This window comes from Pelophylax lessonae, assembly GCF_965119305.1.
Source record: "Pelophylax lessonae genome assembly, chromosome: 4".
NCBI classification, from domain to species: Eukaryota; Metazoa; Chordata; class Amphibia; order Anura; family Ranidae; genus Pelophylax; species Pelophylax lessonae.
In genome coordinates this window covers 52,617,958-52,642,036 of record NC_138771.1, presented here as the reverse complement: position 1 = coordinate 52,642,036, position 24,079 = coordinate 52,617,958, and the positions used below count along the sequence as shown (strand labels likewise).

The 24,079-nt window shown below is 43.4% G+C and overlaps 1 protein-coding gene across 1 annotated transcript in view; it reads right to left on the bottom strand.

Moving 5' to 3' along the window:
• Nucleotides 1–17,458, bottom strand: part of RHCG (Rh family C glycoprotein) — a 227,782-nt gene extending 210,324 nt beyond the window's left edge. Inside the window, exon 1 of the mRNA XM_082255116.1 lies at nt 17,162–17,458. Within this exon, the coding sequence (XP_082111242.1) occupies nt 17,162–17,348 (187 nt within the window). The 5' untranslated portion in view covers nt 17,349–17,458. The remainder of the gene's footprint in view (nt 1–17,161) is intronic.
• Between the last annotated feature and the right edge of the window lie 6,621 nt (nt 17,459–24,079).

Here is a 24,079-nt window from a genome sequence, read left to right as displayed (position 1 = left end):
GCATCGCTGGATCCTGGTAGAGGGTACTTACCTTGTCACCGGGATCCTGCAATGTGTCCCTGCAGCATACGGCAGCCGGATCTTCCGCCCGATGCTGTGAGCCCCGCCTTCCGTCTCCTGCGACGTGTCGCTCACAGGGGGGGGGGGGGTGGGGGGGTAGACGTCCGGCTGCAAATTTGAAAAGTAAAACACACTGATATATTGTAATCCTACTGGATTACATTACAAAATTAAATTGGCACTAGTTTGCCCCCCCCCCCCCCAGTGCCCTTTCCTGCAGTTTTACTATATATATATATATATATATATATATATATATATATATACATACATACACATACATACATACACACATATACATATACACACACATACACACACACACACATACATACACAGTGGTGATCAAAAGTTTGGGCACCCCAGGTAAAAATGTGCACTAATGTGCATAAAGAAGCCAAGGAAAGATGGAAAAATCTCCAAAAGGCATCCAAATTACAGATTAGATATTCTTATAATATGTCAACAAAAGTTAGATTTTATTTCCAAGATTGACACTTTCAAAATAACAGAAAACAAAAAAATGGTGTCTTGCAAAAATTTGGGCACGCTGCAGAGTTAATATCTTGTACTGCCCCCTTTGGCAAGTATCACAGCTTGTAAGTGCTTTTTGTAGCCAGCCAAGAGTCTTTCAATTCTTGTTTGAGGTATCTTTGCCCATTCTTCCTTACAAAAGTCTTCCGGTTCTTTGAGATTTCTGGGCTGTCTGTCACGCACTGCACTGCTCTTTTAAGGTCTATCCATAGGGGCAGTGGAGGAGGAACTGCATGCAAAGGACAGTAAAGCCCCGTACACACGTACTGATCGTCGGCCGAACGATCGGCCGTCTTTTGTCCAGGACTGTCGTGTCTGCTGAAAACTGCAAAAGACTGCACACGAATTTTGTCGGCCAACAACAGAAGTGATGTCATGTGATGGTTAACTTTCCTTGTCTTTTTTCTTTTCTGAGCATGCCCAGTCTTGCTAATCTGCTGTCTGTCGGCCGAAATCTGTACTGACTGGCGAACAATCGGCCGTTCTGGTGACGGCCAACAAAAATTTTAATGCCTGCACGACAGATTCTGTTCGGCCGAAAATGCGCTGTCGGCTGTCGGAAACATCATACTAACAAGCCGAAAATCGGCCGATCGGTCGTCGGCTGAATATTTACGGCCGACAATCGGTACGTGTGTACGGCGCTTTAGTGAAATTTGACCACACCCACTATTTGATGCGATTTGGAAGGTGTGTGTGGGGAAGGGGGCCGTGGTTGAGTTCCTGCCCTAATAATAATAATAATAATAATAACTATATGTATTTTTTATTTGCTATTTTTTCCACTAAGGTTGAGTTGCCCTTAACCACTTTACCTCCGCCCACAGTAATATTACTGCGGCAGAGTGGCTCGTTATCGTCTGACGACGTAGTACTACGTCGTCAGACACTCCCCTTTCTGGGCGGCGCTTGCGCGCCGCCGGAGGCTCGCTCCCGCTGTTTTCAGTCACAGCGGGAGTCGGGCCAGGGGAAGAGCAGCGGCGATCGCCGCCGCTCATCCCCGATCGTCGGGGATCTAGTGTGGAGATCCGCCCGCCTGTGTAAACACAAGCGGGCGGATCTCCCAAGTGACAGGGAGTGACAGATCGGAGTGTTCAGCATAGCTGGACATCCGATCTGTCCCTGGCTCACTCAGTCACCTCCCCCTCCACACATCAGTAAGCACCAGGCATACATTAACCCCTCCCTCTCCAATAAAATTAACCCCTTCCCTGCCAGTGTCATTTTTACAGTAACAGTGCATATTTATAGCACTGATTACTGCAGTAATGTCACTGGTACCCCCAAAAGTGTCAAAAATGTCAGTCAAGGGTCCGATCTGTCCGCCGCAATGTCGCAGTACCGCAAAAAAAAAATCGTAGATCGCCGCCATTACGCGTTAAAAAAAAACACCAAAAATGACAGAAATCTTTCCCTTTGTTAGTAAACGCAATAACTTTTGCGCAAACCAATCAAAATACGCTTATTGTGATTTTTTTTACCAAACATGGGTAGCAGAAAACAAATTGGCCAAAAATGTAAAAAAAAAATTGTTTTTTACATCTTTTTTGGGGGGAATTTCATATAAAAAAAAAATGTTAAAAATATTGTTATTTTTTCAAAATAAACGCTCTTTTTTTGTTTATAGCGCAAAAAGTAAAAATCGCACAGGTTATCAAATACCACCAAAAGAAAGCTCTGTTTGTGGGAAAAAAAGGACGTAAATTTCGCTTGGGTACAGCATCGCACGACCGCGCAATTGTCAGTTAAAGTCGCACAGCGCCGAATCGCAAAAAGTGGCCTGGACGTAAGACAGCAAAATCCTCCGGTGGTAAAGTGGTTAAAGGATTGGTAAGCTGCAATACAATACATTTTGTTTAGATAAACTTTTAGAATGCATTTCCCAGGTAATTCAAATAGTGTAAAGAAAGGAGCTGAAAATGTTCTGTCCAGGCAGTCAGATTCCATAAGAGAAATGTTCTGGGCCATCGTATATAGTCACAATGATGGCTTGTAGTTATTAAATGTCCTTTTCCCATACAAAGTGCTGGAGATATTGCTTTTTTCCGTTCTCCCCAGCTGACTTCCTCCACCCCTGGTTCAGGAATTGATGGCTTTACCCTTTCTGGAGAGAAAGCAAACATTAAACGATGGGAATTTGCATTGCTGTCGGTGGCTGAGGATGTGCTGTCACCTGATGGTAATCTGTGTATTTCTGCATGCGCGCTCACTAATGAAGGAGGCCGCTGAGAACTCGGAGAACGTCTGCTATTTCACAAGAGACAAAGGGCGACGTGTCTACATCAGCTGCTGAGTGTGAAAGTGCATCGTGTTTGTCATGGAAGAAAATCTCTCCACTTGCAACATTATTTTTGACATTTCTCTGACCAGCAAGGATACAATTTTCTTTCTTTTTATCGCCGGCAGAAAAAAAAAAAAAAAATGATGAGCGCTGCCATTAAACTAATGCAGGAATGGCGGAAAGTACTGTGGAATTATCTAACATAAGCAGAAAACTTTAGCTGGAAGGTATTATGCATTAGGGTTGGGTTCTAAACAATGATGAACATCTCTTTCAAACCTTTTATGCTAACCTCAGCTTTAATAGGATTCCTACCTTCTGATCTATTGTATATCTATGTATAGTATATCACTATGTCTCTCTCTATATACTGTATCTATATCCATTCACCGGCCACTTTATTAGGTACACCTGTGCAATTGCTTGGTAACACAAATTGCTAATCAGCCAATCACATGGCAGCAACTCAATGCATTTAGGCATATAGACGTGGTGAAGACGACTTGCCGAAGTTCAAACCGAGCATCAGAATGGGGAAGAAAGGGGATTTAAGTGACTTTGAACGTGGCATGGTTGTTGGGTGCCAGATAGGCTGGTCTAAGTATTTGAAAAACTGGATCTACCAGGATTTTCACACACAACCATTTCTCAGTTTACAGAGCATGATTCGGAAAAGAGAAAATATCCAGTGAGCAACAGTTATGTGGAGGAATATGCCTTTGTTGAGGTTAGAGGTCAGAGGAGAATGGGCAGACTGGTTTGAGTTGATAGAAAGGCAACAGTGACTCAAATAACCACTCGTTATAACCAAGTTCTACAGAATACCATCTCTGAATACACAACACATTGAACCTTGGAGCAGATGGGCTACAGCAGCAGAAGACCACACCGGGTGCCACTCCTGTCAGCCAAAAACAGGAAACTGAGGCTACAATTCGCACAGACTCACCAAAATTGGACAACAGAAGAATGGAAAAACGTTGCCTGGTCTGATGAGTTTTGATTTCAGCTGCGACATTCAGATGGTTGGGTCAGAATTTGGTGTAAACATGAAAGCATGGATCCATCCTGCCTTGTATCACCGGTTCAGGCTGGTGGTGTAATGGTGTGAGGGATATTTTCTTGGCAAACTTTGGGCTCCTTAGTACCAATTGAGCATAGTTTAAACGCCATGGCCTACCTGAGTATTGTTGCTGACCATGTCCATCACTTTATGACTACAGTGTCCCCATCTTCTGATGGCTCCTTCCAGCAGGATAATGCACTGTGTCACAAAGCTCCAATCATCTACCACTGGTTTCTTCAACATGACAATGAGGTCACTGTACTCCAATGGCCTCCACACTTTCCAGATCTCATCTAATAGAGCACCTTTGGGATGTGATGGATTTGCATCATGGATGTGCAGCTGACAAATCTGCAGCAACTGCGTGATGCCATCATATCACTATGGACCAAAATATCTGAGGAATGTTTCCAACACCTTTGAAGGAAAAAAGAAGAGGGTGTTCGATGGCCTGACTGGGCAGCCAAAGAACCACCAATGGGTATGGGACTTTAGAGGTGGTATGGTTGTGGCAAAGACAGACAATCATAAAAACTTCAGTTAAAAATACAAAGTTTAATTCATTTGCAGTATAAAATATACAAAAGACACAACAAATAAGTGACAATACGTGGACATTGATCCATGATAAAATTGATACAGTTGATACAGATACTGTGATGTTTCGAACCAAGAGATACATGGGGTCACCAGGGTCCTACATGTTTCGCCATTTCGATGGCTTCGTCAGGGACCAAATGACTTATGACCTCTCAAATAGTTCTAGGCAATAACAGACAAAACGTTAGGAAAGTTCATTTTGCGTGCGTAAACGCACGTATCACAAGTTAATACATTATTTCTGTTATAACATAAGCATATATGTGGTTAAGTCATTCAAAACTTACCAACAGTTAAGTATCAAAAGATTTGACACTATAGACTATCTCATTAGGTATGATCATGCATGCAAGGTGATAATGGACCACCCCCGAGTCCTATGCCGGCGCGGGGTATTACATGCCCTCACAGGCTGGCGGATACTGGACAGGGCCAGGACAGGCGGCTGGCTATTTTGTCAAATCCAGCAATGGTAAATGAACGATCCCAGCCTCTGAAAAAGGGAGGACAAATGGGGGCCATTTTAAATGCTAAATTGGCTGAGCATATTTTCGTCGAACAGCTAAATAGCTGTGTATGTGACCCGAAGGGAAAAGGGTTGTGAAAGAAAACAACCAAACAGACCGGGTCTTACTATGAACCCCACCAGTGATAGGGTGCATGTTGGGACCAAGTAACGATGATACCGGGACTCCCAGAAAGCGTGACTGGTGACGGCAGAAAGGGGAAAGGAAATGTTGTGGGGAAATGAGAGAGAGAGAAGGGAAAGAACCGTGAGGTGAAGGAGGAAGGAAATAGACAAGCAGGTTTCCAACACCTTGTTGAATTTCTGCCACGAAGAATAAGGGCAGTGTAACAGAATAGGGCACCCCGGACCGGGTACCTCCGTTGCCAGATGCTCCTAGTGCTTCCCGAGGGCTCCAAGCACTACACCAGACACCGTAAGCACTTCAGACTCCACGAACCGCCGCAGCTTGGTTAGGTTCTTGGCATCTCCTACCCACCCTGGACCTACGACAAGGCTCCAGGTTCCTGTGGGTGAACCTCTCTTTCCCCAGAGAGTGCAGCACGAACAAGCTCTTACACAAGCTCTTACAAGAGCTCAGTGATTATCCAAGGGAGTATAAAGGACATAGCAATCCCTTGCAGCAGATTCCCCCAATAAGAGACAGAACTCTAGATTGAGGTGAAGGAACTCTCGAACAACTTTATTGAACAAGACTTATATACAGACTTTGGAACATCCCGCCCCCAACAACCGCTTTCCTATTGGTCAATTGTAAAGTACTTGTGGTCCTCCTTCAGGTCCTCCTTAGCCATGCAAATGAGGACTTGAAAATTAGTCAGCAGGGATTGGTCCAATAGCTTGACCAGAAGGACTGCCATGTGCAATGAGACAGAAGCCCCCAGGGGGCAATCAATGTACACAATAGCCAGACACAGAACAATGGGAGGTCATTAGCACTTAGCAATGCAAAAGGACAATCCACATTCCCTCCCAATACACAACAAAAGGAATACCTGTCTGGCATTGAAAGATATGTAATATACACAGCATTTAGGAATTACAGATTTCATGGCAAATGGGAATAAATCTTAATATTTCTATATTGCTAGCAAATATGAAGCAATCCAAACCATTACTTATCTGTCTTTAAATTCCAGTGACGGTGAATACTGTCACAGGCAGTTCTGAAGACAAAAGGGGGTCCAACCAGGTACTAGTAAAGTATACCTAATAAAGTGGCCGATATATATATATATATATATTAGTGCAACTCTAAAAGAGACATGAAAATTCATTTTTAAAAGTCCAAATATAAAATCAATGTTGATAGAGTAAAAATCACCACTGTGAAGGGGCAAGCCTGCTTACCAGAAATAGTAGACCCTCCAATTTTAGAGAGGTCTAAATCAGCCTGACTACAATAAATGGGCAAATAGAATATTTAGTCTCTTCAGCTGGTTCCCAGGCACCATCCATCAGTCTAGGTTACTATGGTATACGAGACTCCTGGGCCACTTTCAGAGAGATAAACACCTTCAGCGACAGCAGCTGAACCCTCAGTCATAACCTCAGGGAACTTTGTTCCTCCTAGGTAATTTGAGGTCCGGTGACCCTCTCACCCCGGAGCGACACGTGAGCCAGGAGGGTCACAGAAACTCAAATTACCTGAGGCCTACAAAGTTCCCTGAGGTTATGACTGAGGGTTCGGCTGCTGTCGCTGAAGGTGTTTATCTCTCTGAAAGTGGCCCATGAGCCTCGTATACCATAGTAACCTAGACTGATTGATGGTGCCTGGGAACGTTCTATTTGCCCATTGATTGTAGTCAGGCTAATTTTAGACCTCTCTATAATTTGAGGGTTTACAGTTTCCGGTAAGCAGGTTTGCCCCTTCACAGTGGTGTCGAGTGTGCATGCACATCTATCTCACAGAAGCGGGTGTGGGGATTCTACGCTTATCTACATTGATTTTATATTTGGACTTTTTTAGATTAATTTTTATGTCCCTTTTATATTTTTCTTTTGTTATGGTTTGTGATCACCTTATAGGTGCTGGCTGCTTGTAAAATGTATCGATTGTATCCAAGCACAGAGATTTCTTTGAATTGTTTTAAGTCCCCGTTCACACTAAGGCGACCTGTGAGGCGACCTGGTCGCCTCACAGGTCGCCGTAGGTCGCCTTCCATAGGGAAGCTGCGGACCCGTTCTAATAGGAACGACACAAGTCGCTCCGACTTAGAAAAAGGGTCCGGAGCTTCTTTGGGGCGACCCGAAGGCGACCGCCATAGACTTCAATGTTATGAAGTCCGTGGCGGCCGCTCCGAGGTCGCCCCCCGAAGTCGGATCGCCCCTATGTGAACAGGGCCTAAGAGTGTGCATATATTTATTTTTTTTATTATTATTTATTTATTATTTACCACCAAGCCTATTTTTGACATTTTGTTTACAAGTTTAAATCAGTATTTTTTGCTAGAAAACTACTTACAACCCCCAAACATTATATATATATATATATATATATATATATATATTTTTTTTTAACAGACTCTGGAGAATAAAATGGCGGTCATTGCAATATTTTTTGTCATGCGGTATTTGCACAGCGGTCTTTCAAACGCCATTTTTTTTTTTAAAATGACGGAAAAAAATCACATTTCACTGCATTTAAAAAAACCTAAACAGTAAAGTTAGCCCATTTTTTTTTATATATTGTGAAAGATGATGTCACACCGAGTAAATAGATACCCAACATGTTACGGTTTAAAATTGCGCACACCCGCGGAATGGCGACAAACTACGGTCAATAAAAATCTCCATAGGCAACGCTTTAAAATTTTTTAATGGTTGCCAGTTTAGAGTTGTAGTGTAGCTCTTTTTTTAAAATTATTGCTCACGCTCTGGCGATCGGGGCGATAACTCACATGTGTGGTTTGAACAGTGATTTCATTTGCGGCATGACTTCCATATACATTTTATTTTGTGCGCGAGCTAACGGCGACGGGGGGCAGCTAAATTTATTTTTTTTTATTTTAACTTTATTACAGGTTTTTAAAAAAAAAAAAAAAATCTGATCACTTTTATTGCTGTCACAAGCAATGTTAACATCCCTTGTGACAGCAATATGCAGTGACAGGTACTCTTTATGGAGGGATCGAGGGTCTAAAAGACCCCTCCACTACACTTCCATGTATTCAAAACGCTGAAAACTGCATTTTTGAATACTGTCACTTTTTGAATCTGCTACCTTTAGCAGCAGAGTAACCTGGACGTGACGTCATGGACGCCGCCTCCGGGTTACGTCATCGGAGACCCGATCAAAGCCGCTCCCGGCTTTGATCCGGACGCCATCCAGCCGGCGGACATGCCGGCTGGGTGCTCAGGTCTCCCGGTGGAAGGCGAGACCCGGGCAAAGCCACGGAAGGCGGCGGGAGGGGGGGTCGTGCCCTCCCGCTCGCCGGGATAACGATAGAGCGGCTCCCGAGCCGCATTGGTCATTACCACCAGAAAGTCGACCGCTGGCTCTAAAAAACGGTACCAGGATGATGCCTCTAGCTAGGATGCATCACCCCGGTATAACCACGCAAAGCCAGCCGACGTAGGTCTACGTCGCTGGTCGTAAAGTGGTTAATAAGGTTTTAAAATCGCATTACATCCAAAACCAAAAACGTAATATACAACTACAGCCTAACAATCATTAGATGTGCATTCATTTTCTTTTTTAGATTTTTTTTCCCTCCGATATGGCCAGTAACACACCCCCTGTATTAGAGTGCCCCCCCCCCCCCACTCTGGATGAAGAAGCACAGGAGGCACAACAGACAGGGACATTGTTAACCTGGGGGAGGGTAGTGCTAGATGAACTAGCAGATTTTGATACACTAACAACTTGAAGCCCAACTTCAGCTCACACTGCAGTTCCACATGTTACAACAGCTTTTTTTTCCCTTTTGTGTTAAGACTGGGTTCACAAATGTCTGGCTGTGGGTTGCATACTGGAGTCCGGTTTGTTTCTGTCCACTGGTTCAGGTACGATTCAGGGCCGAAGGTTTCCCTGAAGTCGCACCGGAACCGGACACAAGAACGCATAGTACCTTTTTCAAATTCGCACCCCAGCCACCCCTGACATATGTGAACTGGCGCCATTGAAAGCCAGTTGAATTATGCAAATTGGATGCGGTGTAAAATGCAATGCGCCAATTTTCATATATATGTGAACTCAGCCTAAAGATTTTGCATGGTTAATTAAAAGCTGATCATTGTAAGCACCCCCGTCATTGGAAAATGGTTTGTCTCAACACTCTGATACATTTGTAGTAGAGCTTGTTCTTTTGAAAAAAACAACAGCCTTACTGGCCAGAGCACAAGATGAAATAAATTAAAAGAAAGAAAGCCTAAAAAAAGTAAATTAATACAGCCATCACATCTAAGAATTGGTGAGCTGCAATATAATAAATGTTGCTTTCGGGTTTAATACCACTGTAAGGTGGACCTGTCATCGTTTGAAGACAGATCACAGAGTTGGAATGAAAATCAGTGCAGAAATCTATGTTGCTTTATACATTTTGCTGCCATTCCAAAGTAATCAGAACCCTAAGATCAGCAGTTTGGGCACCAATGGAACGCTGACTTATTGCAGAAAGCACTACTGACGGACCGCCCAACGTGTATTTACGTTGGTACTTTGACATTAAATACCGGGATTATGGCAGAAGATAGCTGCCATAACCCCGGTATTTTTTTTTTTTACACAGCAGATGATCCAGAATCTGATAAAAGTGGTCCTGGCGGTCCAGTATCACTTTTATGGGCAACGGGTGCCCTCCCGCCATTTCCCAGTCATTATCCTCTTACTGGGGCCGATGATAATCCGATTTGAATGCACGCATAGGCAGGAAGCCGAGTGAGAGCAACATAGCCCCCACTCTACTCTATGCCCCTGGAGGACCGGAGAAACATCATGCATTACGTCCGCCCAACAGCCCTAAAGTGATTGTAAAGTCGCGTTTATTAAAAAAAATAAAAAATAACAAACATGTTATACTTACCTCCTCTGTGCAGATGGTTTTGCACAGAGCAGCCCAGATCCTCCTCTTCTCGGGTGCCTCTTCTGTGCTCTTGGCCCCTCCCTCCTGTTGAGTGCCCCCACAGCAAGCAGCTTGCTATGGGGGCACCCGAGCTGAGCTGTAGCGCCATGTGTCCATTCTGCCCCGCCCCTCTCTCTCTCTCCTGATTGGAGAACTGATTTTGATTGACAGCCGCGGGAGCCAATGGTGCCGCTGCTCTGTCTCAGCCAATTCAGGAGGGACAGTCCCGGACGGCCGAGGGACTCATGGACAACGCTGGATAGAGAGGGGGCACAGGTAAGTATTTGTGGGACTGCTGCACACAGAAGGTTATTTATATTAATATATAGAATGCATGAAGATAAAAAAAAACTTCTTACTTTACAACTCCTTTAACAACTTTACGACCGCCCGCCGCAGTTATACTACGGCAGGCAGCCGCTCCTGAGTGTACCGCCGTAGGTATACGTCGGTCGCACGCCGGCAGCTAGGGGGCGAGCGTGCGCCGCCGCGCTCCCGCCCCCGTGTGTCAGTGGGGAAGCCGATGCACGGGGCAGGCGGCTCCAAATGCCGCCTGACACCCGCGATCGTTCCCCGCTGAGAGAGAAGAACGGTCAGATGTTGTAAACACAGCTGACCGTTCTTCTCCCTGGAATGATCACAGAGTGCCTGTGATCCTTCTATATAGGATCACAAGTCTCTGTGATCATTTCACAAGCCACTAGGTACACATTTAACCCCTTGATCACCCACAGTGTTAACCCCTTCTCTGCCAGTGTCATTATTACAGTAACAGTGCACATTTTTAGCTTTGATTACAGTCAGGGGCCCGATCGGTCCGCCGCAATGCCGCATTCCCACTAAAAAACCCAGATCGCCACCATTACTAGTAAAAAAAAAATTAATAAAAAAAAATGACAAATCTTTCCCATAGTTAGTAGACACGATAACTTTTGCGCAAACCAATTAAAATACGATTATTGCGATTTTTTTTTTTTTACCAAAAATATGTAGCAGAAAACAAATTGGCATAAAATTTTAATTTTTACATTTTTTTTTTGAGAATGTTATATAGCAGAATGTGAAAAATATTGTTTGTTTTTTTTTTTTAGAATTGTCGCTCATTTTTTTGTTTATAGCGCAAAAAAAAAAAAAAAAAAAAAATTTCACAGGTGATCAAAACCCCCCAAAAAGGTCGTCAATTTTTTTTTTTTTTTTTTTTTTTTTTTTTTTTTTTTTTTTTTTTTTTTTTTTTTTTTTAGGTACAGCGTCGCACAATTGTCCGTTAAAGTAACGCAGTGCCGAATGACAAAATATGGCCTGGTCATTAAGGGGGCAAATCCTTCCAGTCCAGAAGTGGTTAAAGTGCAATTTTTTTTTACTAGCAAAAGTAAAATTACTTTTTCTTTAACTGACAATTGCGTGGTCATGCAACCCTGTACCCAAACGAAATTTTACGTCTTTTTTTTCAACACAAACAGAGCTTTCTTTTGGTGGTATTTGATCACCTCTGCGCTTTTTATTTATTACGATATTAATAAAAAAAGCGTAAATTTTGCGAAAAAAATTTACATTTTCTACTTTGACAGTTAAAAAATATCCAATATATTAAATTTTTGTCATATATTTAGGCCAAAATGTATTTAGCTACATGTCTTTGACAAAAAAAAAATCTCAATGAGCGGATTTTTAAATGTGTAAATGAGAGATCTGAGGTTTTTTTGACCCCAGATCTCACATTAAAGAGGACCTGTCATACTTATTTCTATTACCAGGGATGTTTACATTTATTGTAATAGGAATAAGCCCCGGTTCACACTAGGGCGACCTGTGAGGCGACCTGGTCGCCTCACAGGTCGCCGCAGGTCGCCTCCCATAGGGAAGCTACGGACCCGTTCTAATAGGAGCGACACAAGTCGCTCCGACCTAGAAAAAGGGTCCGGAGCTTCTTTGGGGCGACCAGGAGGCGACCGCCATAGACTTCAATGTTATGAAGTCTGTGGCGGCCGCTCCGAGGTCGCGGCGCGCTGCTCGCACCGCGATCTCGGAGGTCGCCCCTGAAAGTAGCGTCGCGCCAGTGTGAACCGGCGCTTAAAGGAATCTTTTTTTTTTTTTTTTTTTTTAAAGGGAAAGTGTAAAAATAAAAAATTAAAAGGAAAATAAATAAGAAAAAAAAAATGTAAAGCGCCCCATCCCTCCAAGCTCCCGTGCAGAAGCAAATGCAAACGCAAGTCGCGCCCACATATGTAAACAGTGTTCAAACCACACGTGAGGTATGGCTGCGATCTTTAGGCTGCATTCACATGTCAGCATTTGGATCGCGGGCAGAACTGCCGCGGTTCCGCCCGCGATCCGGAGATTATTGCAAATCGCGGGACGCCTAGCGTTGCCCGTTGATTTGCAATAGCCCCCCAAACGCCGAGCGATGTTGCCGCGATTTCCGCCTGCCGAATCGCGGCAACATCGCCCAAACAAAATCGCGGGACGCAATACGCTCCAAAGAAGTACAAGAGCTTCTTTGGAGCGTATTGGGTCCCGCGATTTTGTTTGCGCGATGTTGCCGCGATTCGGCAGGCGGAAATCGCGGCAACATCGCTCGGCGTTTGGGGGGCTATTGCAAATCAACGGGCAACGCTAGGCGTCCCGCGATTTGCAATAAATCTCCGGATCGCGGGCGGAACCGCGGCGGTTCTGCCCACGATCCAAACGCTGACATGTGAACGGAGCCTTAGAGTGAGAGCAATAATTCTAGCACTAGACTTCCTCTGTAACTCTAAACGGGTAACTTGTAAACATTTTTAAAGGGTTGCCTGTGGAGGTATTTAAGTACTGTCGTTTCTTGCCATTCCATGAGCGCAATTTTGAAGCATGACATGTTAGATATCAATTTACTCGGCATAACATCATCTTTTATATTATTCAAAAAACTAGGCTAACTTTACTGTTTTCTTATTTTTTAATTCAAAAAGGTGTATTTTTTCCAAAAAAATTGCATTTGTAAACCCGCTGCGCAAATACGGTGTAACAAAGTATTGCAATGATCTCCATTTTATTCTCTAGGGTCTCTGCTAAAAATATATATAAATGATTGGGGGTTCCAAGTAATTTTCTAGCAACAAATACTGATTTTAACTTGTAAAGAACAAATGTCAGAAATAGGCTTGGTCCTTATGGCTGGATACACACTATACAATGTTCTTTAGATTTTTTTTCCTTTAGATTTACCAAAACCGTATAATATGAGGTCACACCTAAACACTTAGGGCCCTTTCACACGGTCCGCCTCCGTAGGCGGATCCGTGCTGCTCAGCGGGGAATCGATCCGCCGATCCCCGCTGAGCCGGCGGATGACAGCTCTGTCTCAGCTTGCAGTGCGGAGAGGGAGGTGTCACAGCTCCCGCTGCTCTCTATGGGGGATCGGATGAGAGCAGACCGCCTGTCCGCTCTCATCCGATCCGATCCCTGAACGGATGGAAAAATAGGGTTTACATCCGTCCAGATTTCACGGACAGGATCGATGCGGATGGCAGCGGGTGTCAGCGGAGGTGTCTCCGCTGACATCCGCTGCCCCATAGAGCTGCATGGAGGATCCGATCAGATCCGCCTAAAAAACTGACAGGCGGATCTGATCGGATCGCCCGTGTGAAAGAGCCCTTACTTAATCATCCTAAACCTAAACATCAATTTGTATGCAATCAGGCAGGCCCCTGCACTACATAGTTGAAGGTAAATCCAAAGGAAATTGAACAACAAAAGTTGTATAGTGTGTATCCAGCTTTAGTATACTAAAATGTTTTTAACCAAGTCATTCACCATCCAGACAGATCTTACAAGAAAGCAATAAATTAATTCTATTTATTTTTTACCCATGTCCTGTAACTACATCAAGAGTTCCCAACTCTTTAACCACTTATGGTGTGTATCCAACTTTAATGAGTGATCTACTGCATGTTCTAAGGTCCTTGCACCTGGGCGTAATAAATAACTGATGTAATTACACAGGATCATGCTTCCAAAGGCTGGCAGGAAGACACTGCTTAACCACTTGCTGGCCACAATATGTAGATCAGCCACAACCCCCGTATTTTTTATTTTTTTTTATCAGCCGGCGACTGGCATTTAATGAAAGTTGCCTGAGCGGCTCATTAGCCCCTGGATTACTTTCAGAAGCGTCTGGAGGGGACACCCCCCGCCACTTGTTTCTTGGTCATAGTTACCATTTAATACTTTTTAGATATTTATTTTGCAAATTCTAGAAACTGCCTATATATATATATATATATATATATATATATATATATATATATATATATATATATATATTCTGTAAGAGTTATCACATAATAATATTAACACATCTAATATAATCACAATATCACAATATCACAGTTTTATGCTTGGCAATAGAAAGATATTTGAAATGTGTTGACTGCATTAATGATTTATGATTATTATTATTATTATTATTATTATTAATATTCATAAAATGGAAAACATTGCATGTCCCAGCAAGTGTACATTTCATTGGAATAAACAATGTTGTATTCTGCAGCTTCCTGGGTAAACCCAAAACCCGGAAATGTAATATATTGCAGCCTACCAATCATTCGATGTGGTGGCTGCATTAGTTTTCTTTTTTTAGGCTTCTCCCCCCCCCCCCCCCCCTAGTGATCTGGCCAGTAACACACCTCCTGTATTAGAGTACCTCCACTTTGGATGAAGGAGCACAGGGGGCACAGCAGACAGCAGCATTGTCAGTATGGGGGGGGGGGGGGGGTATTGTTAAGCTGGATACACACTATACAACTTTTGTTGTTCAATTTCCTTTAGAATTACCTTAAACTATGTAGTACTAGGGCCTTCCTGATTGCATGCAAATTGAATGTGTTTAGGTTTGACCTCATATTATATGGTTTTGGTAAATCTAAAGAAAACTGTATAGTGTGTCTCCAGCTTTAGGCTCCATTCACACCTGGGCGTTTTCAGCTCCAAAAACGCTCAAAAGAAACGCTTCCAAAACGCCCAACAAGTAGAACCCCATTCATTTAAATGGCCCCTGTTCACATCTGAGCGTTTTGCAAAACGCCTGTAGCTGAAAAAAGTACATGAGCTTCTTTTTGGGCTGATTACCAGCGTTTTTGATAGATGTCAATGAAAAACGCCTGAAAAAATTGCGGTAAAATCGCGGTAAAAATCGCGGTAAAAAACGCTACGCTCAAGTGTGAATGCAGCCTTAGATTTACTAGCAGGTTTAAAGTGATTGTAAACAATCAACTTGTAAAACAGCCTATTCAGTTTAAAATTAAAACACAAGGCAAAAGATTTATGTATAGATAGAGATATGTCAGGACTTTGGAGGAGAACAGGCTGAGTTCCCAGTACAGACAGAGAACTGACCACAGTGTGTTCTCCTGCTTAGTATGGTCAGTTTTTTTTTGAGAAGACAGAGGGACTGGCAGGAACACCAGGGGATTTCACACAAAGGAAGCAATACAAAGAGAACAGGATACTTTTCTCATACAAGTATATGGTACAGCAGTCACATATCAGGAATATGAAATGCTGGGGTAACAAACACTTTAATTACATTCGCAAATTGAAGCCAAACTCCAGGTGATGCTTTATAATCACTTACAGCAAACAGCTATTTTTCCCTTAGGGATAAAGCTTTAACATAAATATATTAAAGCTGAACATTGTAAACACCCCTGTCGGTGGTAAATGGTTTGTCTCATGTCTGTAAACACTACATCTGCAGGAGAGCTTGTTCTTTTTGAAAAGCAACAGACTTATTGGACAGATCACCAGGTGAAATCTAATGCAGCCATCATATCTTAGAATTGGTAAGCTGCAATTTAATAAATGTTTGCTTTTGGATTTAATACCCTTCCCCCTGCTCCCATGGCATCAGATTTGAATGACAGCAGCAGGAGCCAATCGCTCCTGCTATTTTCAATCTGTCCAATGAGGAGAGAGAGAGCGGCTGGAGCTGCTGCGCTTGTGCACATTGCTGGATCGGGTGGGCTCAGGTAAGGGAGAGGGAGACGGGGTCTGGGGGGGAGCTGCAGCAGAGAAGGTTTTTCATCTTAATGCATAAGGCCTCTTTTCACACAGGCGCCCCGCCCGACGGAGTCCGTTCTGCCTAGCGGGGGATCGATCCGCTGATCCCTGCTGAGCAGGCGGATGACAGTTCCGTCTCCACCCTGTGTGCAGAGACGGAGCTGTCAGATCCCCGCTGTCCCCTATGAGGAGATCAGATGAGAACGGACGGCCTGTCCGATCCGATCCTCCAGACGGATGGAAAATAGGGTTTCCATCCATCCGGATTTCACGGACAGGATCGGAGAGCAGCGGGTGTCAGAGGACATGTCTCCGCTGACATCCGCTGCCCCATAGGGATGCATGGAGCATCCGATCAGGTCCACCTGAAAAACTGACAGCTGGATCGGATCGGATCACCCGTGTGAGAGGGGCCAAAGGCTTTAGAACCACTTTAAGTGATGTTTTCACTAACACAAAATTTAGTACTTGAAGTACAGAAACCCATGTTAATCCAGATGTACAGTAAACCCCCGCTCCATCGCGGTTCAGTTTTTGCAGTCCCTGTATATATCGTTTTTTTTTTTTTGTAAGGTTATTTTACTATATAAATCATTAAAAATGTAATATTTTTGTGTTTTCCATAGCTCTTGCTATGTCTCTCAGTATCTTTTATGTGTTTCAATGAGTTTCTATTGTTTTAAAAGTGTGTTTAAATACCTTAAAATGCTTTTACACGTACAGTGACAGTAAAAAAAACATGCCTACAATGTATTTTAATAGGGTTTTTCTATTTCACGGATTTTCACTTTTCGCGGCTGGGTCCGGAACGTAACCCCCGCAATGGAGGGGGGGTTTACTGTACCTCTATCTGATCTGACAACAGTTAAATACAATCTGATTGGCTGCTATGGATGACTGCATATTGTGCACTTTGCATTACTTTAGTAAAATATTATCAACTGAAAGCTTTTTTCCATAGGTGTATACAATGGATTGTAAACTGTACTTACTGGGATACCTGTAGTAAAAGTCATTCTCTATGTCGCTGGTAATATTTTCCGATTTTTTGTGCTCTGTCCAGTGAGGGTCGGCTCCGATTTCGTAACGTACAAAAACTCCAAAGAGGATGATCATAGCGATTTCCCAAATGAAACAAATGATTGGTAGTTTCCATCGCATGAAGGTGTTCCTGGTCATCTTGAGAAGCTTGCTCTAAGTGATTGCACCTATGTAAAGTTAGAGGGTTGGTAATGACATCTGTGAGCGTTGGTAAAGTCCTGCAGCTCCCAATGAAATCTGAATTGGTTTCTGCATTCTATATAGCAGGATTTTAGGGGTGTGAAGTTTGTGCACCTTCTCAACCACACACCTCTCCCGACATATAGGTGGAGCCTTCATAGCAGTATCTCACTTCAACATCTTGTTTATAGAGTGACTGAGTGAGCTCATTACTGCTCTATGAACAGCAGAGTGACAGTATAGCTATTCCATCTCTTTTAACCACTTCTGGCAAGAAAGGTTTTACCCCCTTAATGACCAGGCCATTTTTTTACGATACAGCACTGCGTTACTTTAACGGACAATTGCGCGGTCGTGCCACGCTGTACCCCCAAAAAAAAAAAAAAAAAATTGATGTCCTTTTTTTCCCCACAAATTGAGCTTTCTTTTGGTGGTATTTGATCACCTCTGTGATTTTTATTTTTATTTTTGCACTATAAACAAAAAAAAGAGCGACAATTCTGAAAAAAAAAAAAAAACTATTTTTTACTTTTGGCTATAAAACATTCCCAAAAATAAAAATCTAATTTTTTTTCATAATTTTAGGCCAATTTGTATTCTGCTACATATTTTTGGTTAAAAGAAATCCCAATAAGTGTATATTGATTGGTTTGCATAAAAGTTATCGCGTCTACAAACTAGGGGAAAGATTTATGTCGTTTTTATTTATTTTTTTACTAGTAATGGTGGCGATCTGTGATTTTTAGCAGGACTGCGACGTTGCAGCGGACAGATCGGACCCCTAACTGATGTTTTGTTGGCACTTTTCCACTGCAAGTACCGGCTCAGCTCCACTCGGCCCTACAGCAGCTGCAGATTGAAAAGGAAAGGTCATTTTTTAATAACATTCAATTACAATATGATTTGTATCGCAATTATATACGATATATTGTTTTTCTTTATTTGCTATCCCCCGGTATTAAACCCAAAACCAAAGATGTAATATATGTCAGCTTACCAATCATTAATGTGATGGTTGCATCCGTCTTCTTTCCTTTGGCTTTTTTCCCTCTGTTTTCACCTGGTGATCTAGATAGAAACACACTTCCTCTGGAGGAATGAGCAGAAGAGGCACAGAAGACCGCAGCATTGTCGGTCTGAGGGGAGGGGAGTGTTAAATGTATTATCAGATTTAGATACACTAACAAATTGGAGCCAAACTCCAGCTCACATTTTATAATCAGTTACAGCAAACTGTTTTTTCCTGTTGGGATAATGGTTGTACATGAATAAATAAAAGTTGATCATTTTAATCACCCCTTCCATTGTAACATTTGTCTCATCCATGCAAACTGATGCATTCTGCTGGAGGGTTTGTGCTGTGAAAAACAGCAGACTTAGTGGCTGGATTACCAGATGAAAATAGAAGAAAGAAAGCCTAAAAAAGAAAACAAATGCAGCCAAAAAAATTAAATAAATGTTTGCCTTTGGGTTTAATACTGCTTTAAAGTGATTTTAAAGGAAAAAATGTAGTGGTTTTGCACAGAGCAGGCCCAATCCTCCACTTCTCAGGTCCCCAGCTGGTGCTCTGGGCCCCTCCCCCTTGCCGAGTGCCCCTATAGAAAGCCGCTTGCTGTGGGGGGAACTCGTGCATGCTTGCTTCAGAGCCAGTGTTCTGTTAGAATACCGGCGCTACCTATCAAATTCTGCTACCAGAAATTACTGCGCATGCACCATGCATTCCAACATGGCCGCTATGGCAGAGGCAGACATCTTCTTACACTCATGCAAGTCCTGAATTTTACATTTATTTTAGCAGTAAACTCACTTTATAGAATGAATCACAGTATATAATTTCTATAATTTTTTTATTCTAGTAAATATAGCTAAAAACCTATGTCCAGAAGGTGGCGATGGCCATCTTGGTACACCCCATACTGCTCAGCGACAAACTGATTATATAGTGAAATAGACTTTCTTTTCGTACATCACGGAACATAGAGCCATATATCTTAACATATGGGTTATATAGCCACCTACAGGTGAAGGACACTGGCAACCAATCAGAAAGGATGCCCCCCTATATAACCCCTCCCACACAGGATGTACCTGTGTCTAAAGGTGATGGTCACTGTGGAGAGTCTCTCCATCAGATCCATCCTAAACAGTCAATGGACTAAAAAGATGGTACCTGAGCCTCGGGAAGCAAATACAAGGTTTTGCCTGTAATGCTGTCCTTTTTAGGTGCTGGACCCTGGGATCCGGACCCTTGGAAGGGTGCAGGGTGCTCTACAGGTCCAAGGCATGGAGGGTATGTTTTAATGCAATTGGCGTGCACATGGACGCCACAAACCACACTGCGCATGCGCTATACAGCATGAATTTAGAAGGAACTGTTTCCAATGCACTAGCCTCTGTCAGAGGCTGAAGGGGACACAGAGCAGCAGCAGCTGGGTTGCGTGAGTCACTGTGGGTGTATGCTACTGGCACAAACATGTCCTGTATCTTGGGATAATGAGCGCTGTGTGCGATAAGCTGTATTAGCTTGGCATAAACGTTGAGTACACTTAAGCTAGTACCTAAAGTTTGTCTTGCTATAAAGCAATGTCTGCCCAAAAAAGGGCGGGGGGCACACTTGTAAGAGGCACTGTGATGCCATGCTTTCACTGTGTCTACTCCTCCTGAAGAGCAGGAGGCGACTACCCAATCTGAGCCATTATGGTTGTCAGGCATAGTAGCTACTCCTAGTACTTCTGCCGCAACCTACGTCACTAAGGACGATTCGGCATCGGCATTAGCCAGCCTTGAGGGCAGGATTGCTGCCATGATTGCAGCATCACAAGCAGGGAGGAAATGTGATAGATCCTCCTCACCTGAGCCACCCCCTGAATCAGTTCAGAAGTGGCAGAGGATGTGGAAGAAGTAGCTAATAGTGACCCTATGGAAGGTCAAGCTAAGGTTTCCACTTCTGGGGAGTCAGGGTCAGAGGAGTCTCTATCAGTCTCTCAAACCCAAAGATTGTTAATTCAGTCTCTTACTGAAATGGTCCGGTCTGGATACAAATTCCCTCCCTTAGAGGCAGCAAGTTTGTTTTTCCTCTCTAGGCTCATTGCGCCCTCCTCATAGTCATCGGACGTTTCCCATACATCCGCTCTTGGCGCAAGAAATGTATAATAATTGGGATCATCCTGATAGGATTTTTGTTCCTCCTAAAAGGTTTTCACTATTGTATCCTATGGAGGAAAAGTGTACTAAGAAATGGAATAAACCCACTGTGGATGCTGCCATTTCTTCGGTTAATAAGAGTTTAACCTGCCCTGTGGATAATGCCCAGGTTTTTAAAGATCCAGCAGATAAAAAGTTGGAATCTTTATTGAAAGCCTCCTTTGCGGTTGCAGGATCTGCAATACAACCAGCAGTAGCGGCCATAGGAGTGTGTCAGTCTTTAAAAGATCGTATGAAGTGAGTATCCAAGACAGTTCCTTCTCAAGGAGAGTCTGTGGAAGATCTGTCAGATCTACCTCGCTCTTTATGTTTCATAGTGGATGCTCTTATGGACTCCATAAGGCAAATGTCATGAGTTGCTCTGATGACAGTGCATATGCACAGAATTCTTTGGTTAAAGAGCTGGTCTGCGTAATTGTTATGTAAAAAGTTACTGGCTAGCTTCCCTTTTCAGGGAGAACGCCTTTTTGGTGATGATCTGGATAAGTATATCCAAAAGATCTTGGGGGGAAGAGTACATTGCTACTTGTGAAAAGGAAGATCAAGCATCCTTCTTTAAGGCTCCATTCACACCTTGGGCGTTTTTGAGCGTTTTCAGCTCCAAAAACGCTCAAAAAAGATGTTCCAAAACCCCCAACAAGTAAAACCCCATTCATTTAAATGGCCCCTGTTCACATCTGAGCGTTTTGCAAAACGCCTGTAGCTGAAAAAAGTACATGAGCTTCTTTTTGGGCTGATTACCAGCATTTTTGATAGATGTCAATGCCTGCCTCAAAAAACACCTGGAAAAAAACGCCTGAAAATTGCGGTAAAATCGCGGTAAAAATTGCGGTAAAATCGCAGAAAAAAATGCGCGAAAACGCTACGCTCAAGTGTGAATGCAGCCTTAAGATCCTCAGCACTCATATTGCCAGTGCTTCTAATTCCAGACGGTGGCGACAGCTTCAACCATCTGGGTCCGGAACCAAGCCTTCAGGGCAGGGTCAGAAAAAGCCCGGGGCCCAGAGATCAGCCAATTCTTTCTCTAAGCCTATTCTGTGAAGGGACACCCCCACTCACATGGGTGGGGTTAAGGCTGCTGCAGTTCTCAAAGGTTTGGTTGGAATCGATCCAAAACAACTGGGTTATATCCACCATTTTGCAGGGTTACAAACTGAAATTTCTGGTGTTCCCGTATCCTCGGTTTCTAAGGTCAGGTATACAGACAGATCCCCTAAAAAGAAGGTCTCCCTTTCTGGCACTGGGCAAGCTGAAGGCTCAAAGAGTGATAATGGAGGTCCCAGAGAATGAAAAGTTCAGGGGTTTTTACTTAAACCTGTTCGTAATCTCCAAACCAAACGGGGATGTGAGACCTATTCTGGATCTCAAAACTCTAAACCAGTTTCTGAACGTTCATACTTTCTGTATGGAGTCAATTCATTCAGTCACGGCCTCCCTACAGGGAAAGGAATTTCTAGCATCTGAAGACCTCAAGGATGCATATCTTCACTTGCCTATATTCCAGGCTCATCAAAGGTTCCTATGCTTTGCAATAGAAAACCATCATTTTCAGTTTGTGGCCCTGCCCTTTGGGTTAGCCACAGCTCCAAGAGTGTTCACAAAGATCCTAGCTCCGGTATTGGCTGTTCTAAGGTCCCGAGGGATATCTGTAATAGGATATCTGGACGATCTATTATTAATAGATCGATCGGCTTCGGCTCTACCCGACAATGTCCTCCAGACAGTACAGTTCCCAGAATGTCTGTGTTGGATACTAAACTTGGCAAAGTTTTTCATCCGTTTTTCATCCGTCTTTCTTCCGTTTTTCATCCGTCTTTCATCAAGACGTTTTTCATCCGTTGTCATCCTTTTTTCATCCGTCTTTCATCAAGACGTTTTTCATCTGTCTTTCATCCATTGTCATCCATTTTTCATCCGTCTTTCATCCATTGTCATCCATTTTTCATCCGTCTTTCATCCATTGTCATCCGTTTTTCAACCATTTTTTATCCGTTGTCATCCATTTTTCATCCGTTGTCATCCATTTTTCATCCGTTGTCATCCATTTTTCATCCCTCTTTCATCCGTTGTCATCCATTTTTCATCCGTTTTTCATCTGTTTTACAACGGATGAAAAATAGGGCTTTCATCTGTTCAAAAAAATGGATGTTGACAGAAACAGATACAAACAGATGTAAATGAATGATCATCCATTTACATCCATTTTTCCATAGTAATGCATTGATTTCTGTTTTTTATCCGTCAACAGATGGATTAAAAACGGATGAACGGTCCGTATGGGTGAAAGGGGCCTTAATATGCACAGCAGGATGTGTGTGAGTTCCCAGTGTATGGCCAAAGGGTTATGATCAGAAGGTAAAGGGGATGGCATTTCAGCATCGAGAACTGAATTGCTGCAGATGCTGGCAAAGCCAATTATAAGTGTAGCACCCTCCTAGGTAGGTGCTAGTGAGTGAGTATAGGTTTGAGCTCTGTCTGCTTACCAGAAGAGCAGCAGGTAAATCTATATTGTTCTCTGCCTATCAGAGAGCAGGATCTGTTGGTAGGGTCTGCTCATTGTGCTCAGAGTGCAACTCATTCTGTCTAGAGTGTTTCACACTGGTCCAATAGGGAGGCATGTTGGACAGTGGGAGGAAACCTGATAAATGGGTGCATGGGCTTTTGATACAGTCCTGACGATTGGCGGAGGTAAAGTTGCCTCAGTGCATGTTGGGATACTGTATAAAAGCCAGGAGCACATGTGCTCAAAGTCTTTCGTTGGGGAGCGGTGTCCAGGAGGGAGGGGACGGCTGCCTCCTCCTCTGCTGTAGGAATTTTCTTTTGTTATAGTTGAAAGTTTACTACCACTCTAAGTTTAGCCTAAATTAAAAGCAGAAGCATCAGCACAAGGGACAAAGCTTACTGTTAGTATGATGTGTCCCTTTTCTGATTCTTAGTTTTTCAGGAGATATCTTCACCTTTCCTACCCCCACTGCCCCAGCCACCATAATCTTCCTGTGTGGCAGGGGTTAATACAGCCTTAAAGTGATACTAAAGTCTTGTTTGTTTGTTTTTTTTGTTAAAAATAACAAACATGTTATACTCACCTGCTCTGTGTAATAGTTATGCACAGAGCAGCCCAGATCCTCCTCTTCTCGTGTTCCTCTTCGGTGCTCCTGGCCCCTCCCTCCTGGCGAGTGCCCCCACAGCAAGCAGCTTGCAATTGGGCATCCGAGCCGGTGCTCTGTGTGTCCATTCAGACACTGAGCTATGGCCCGCCTCCCCCTTCCCCCTTTCTCTCCTATTGGCTCACTGACTTTGACCGCAGTGGGAGCCAATGGCCCCACGCTGCTGTCTCAGCCAATGAGGAGGGGAGTCCTGGACAGCTGAGTCTCTCGTGCAACATCAATGGATCTGGATGGGAGCTCAGATAAGTATTAGGGGGGCTGTGGGGGGGGGGGCTGCTACACACAGAAGGCTTTTTATCTTAACCACTTAAGCCCCAG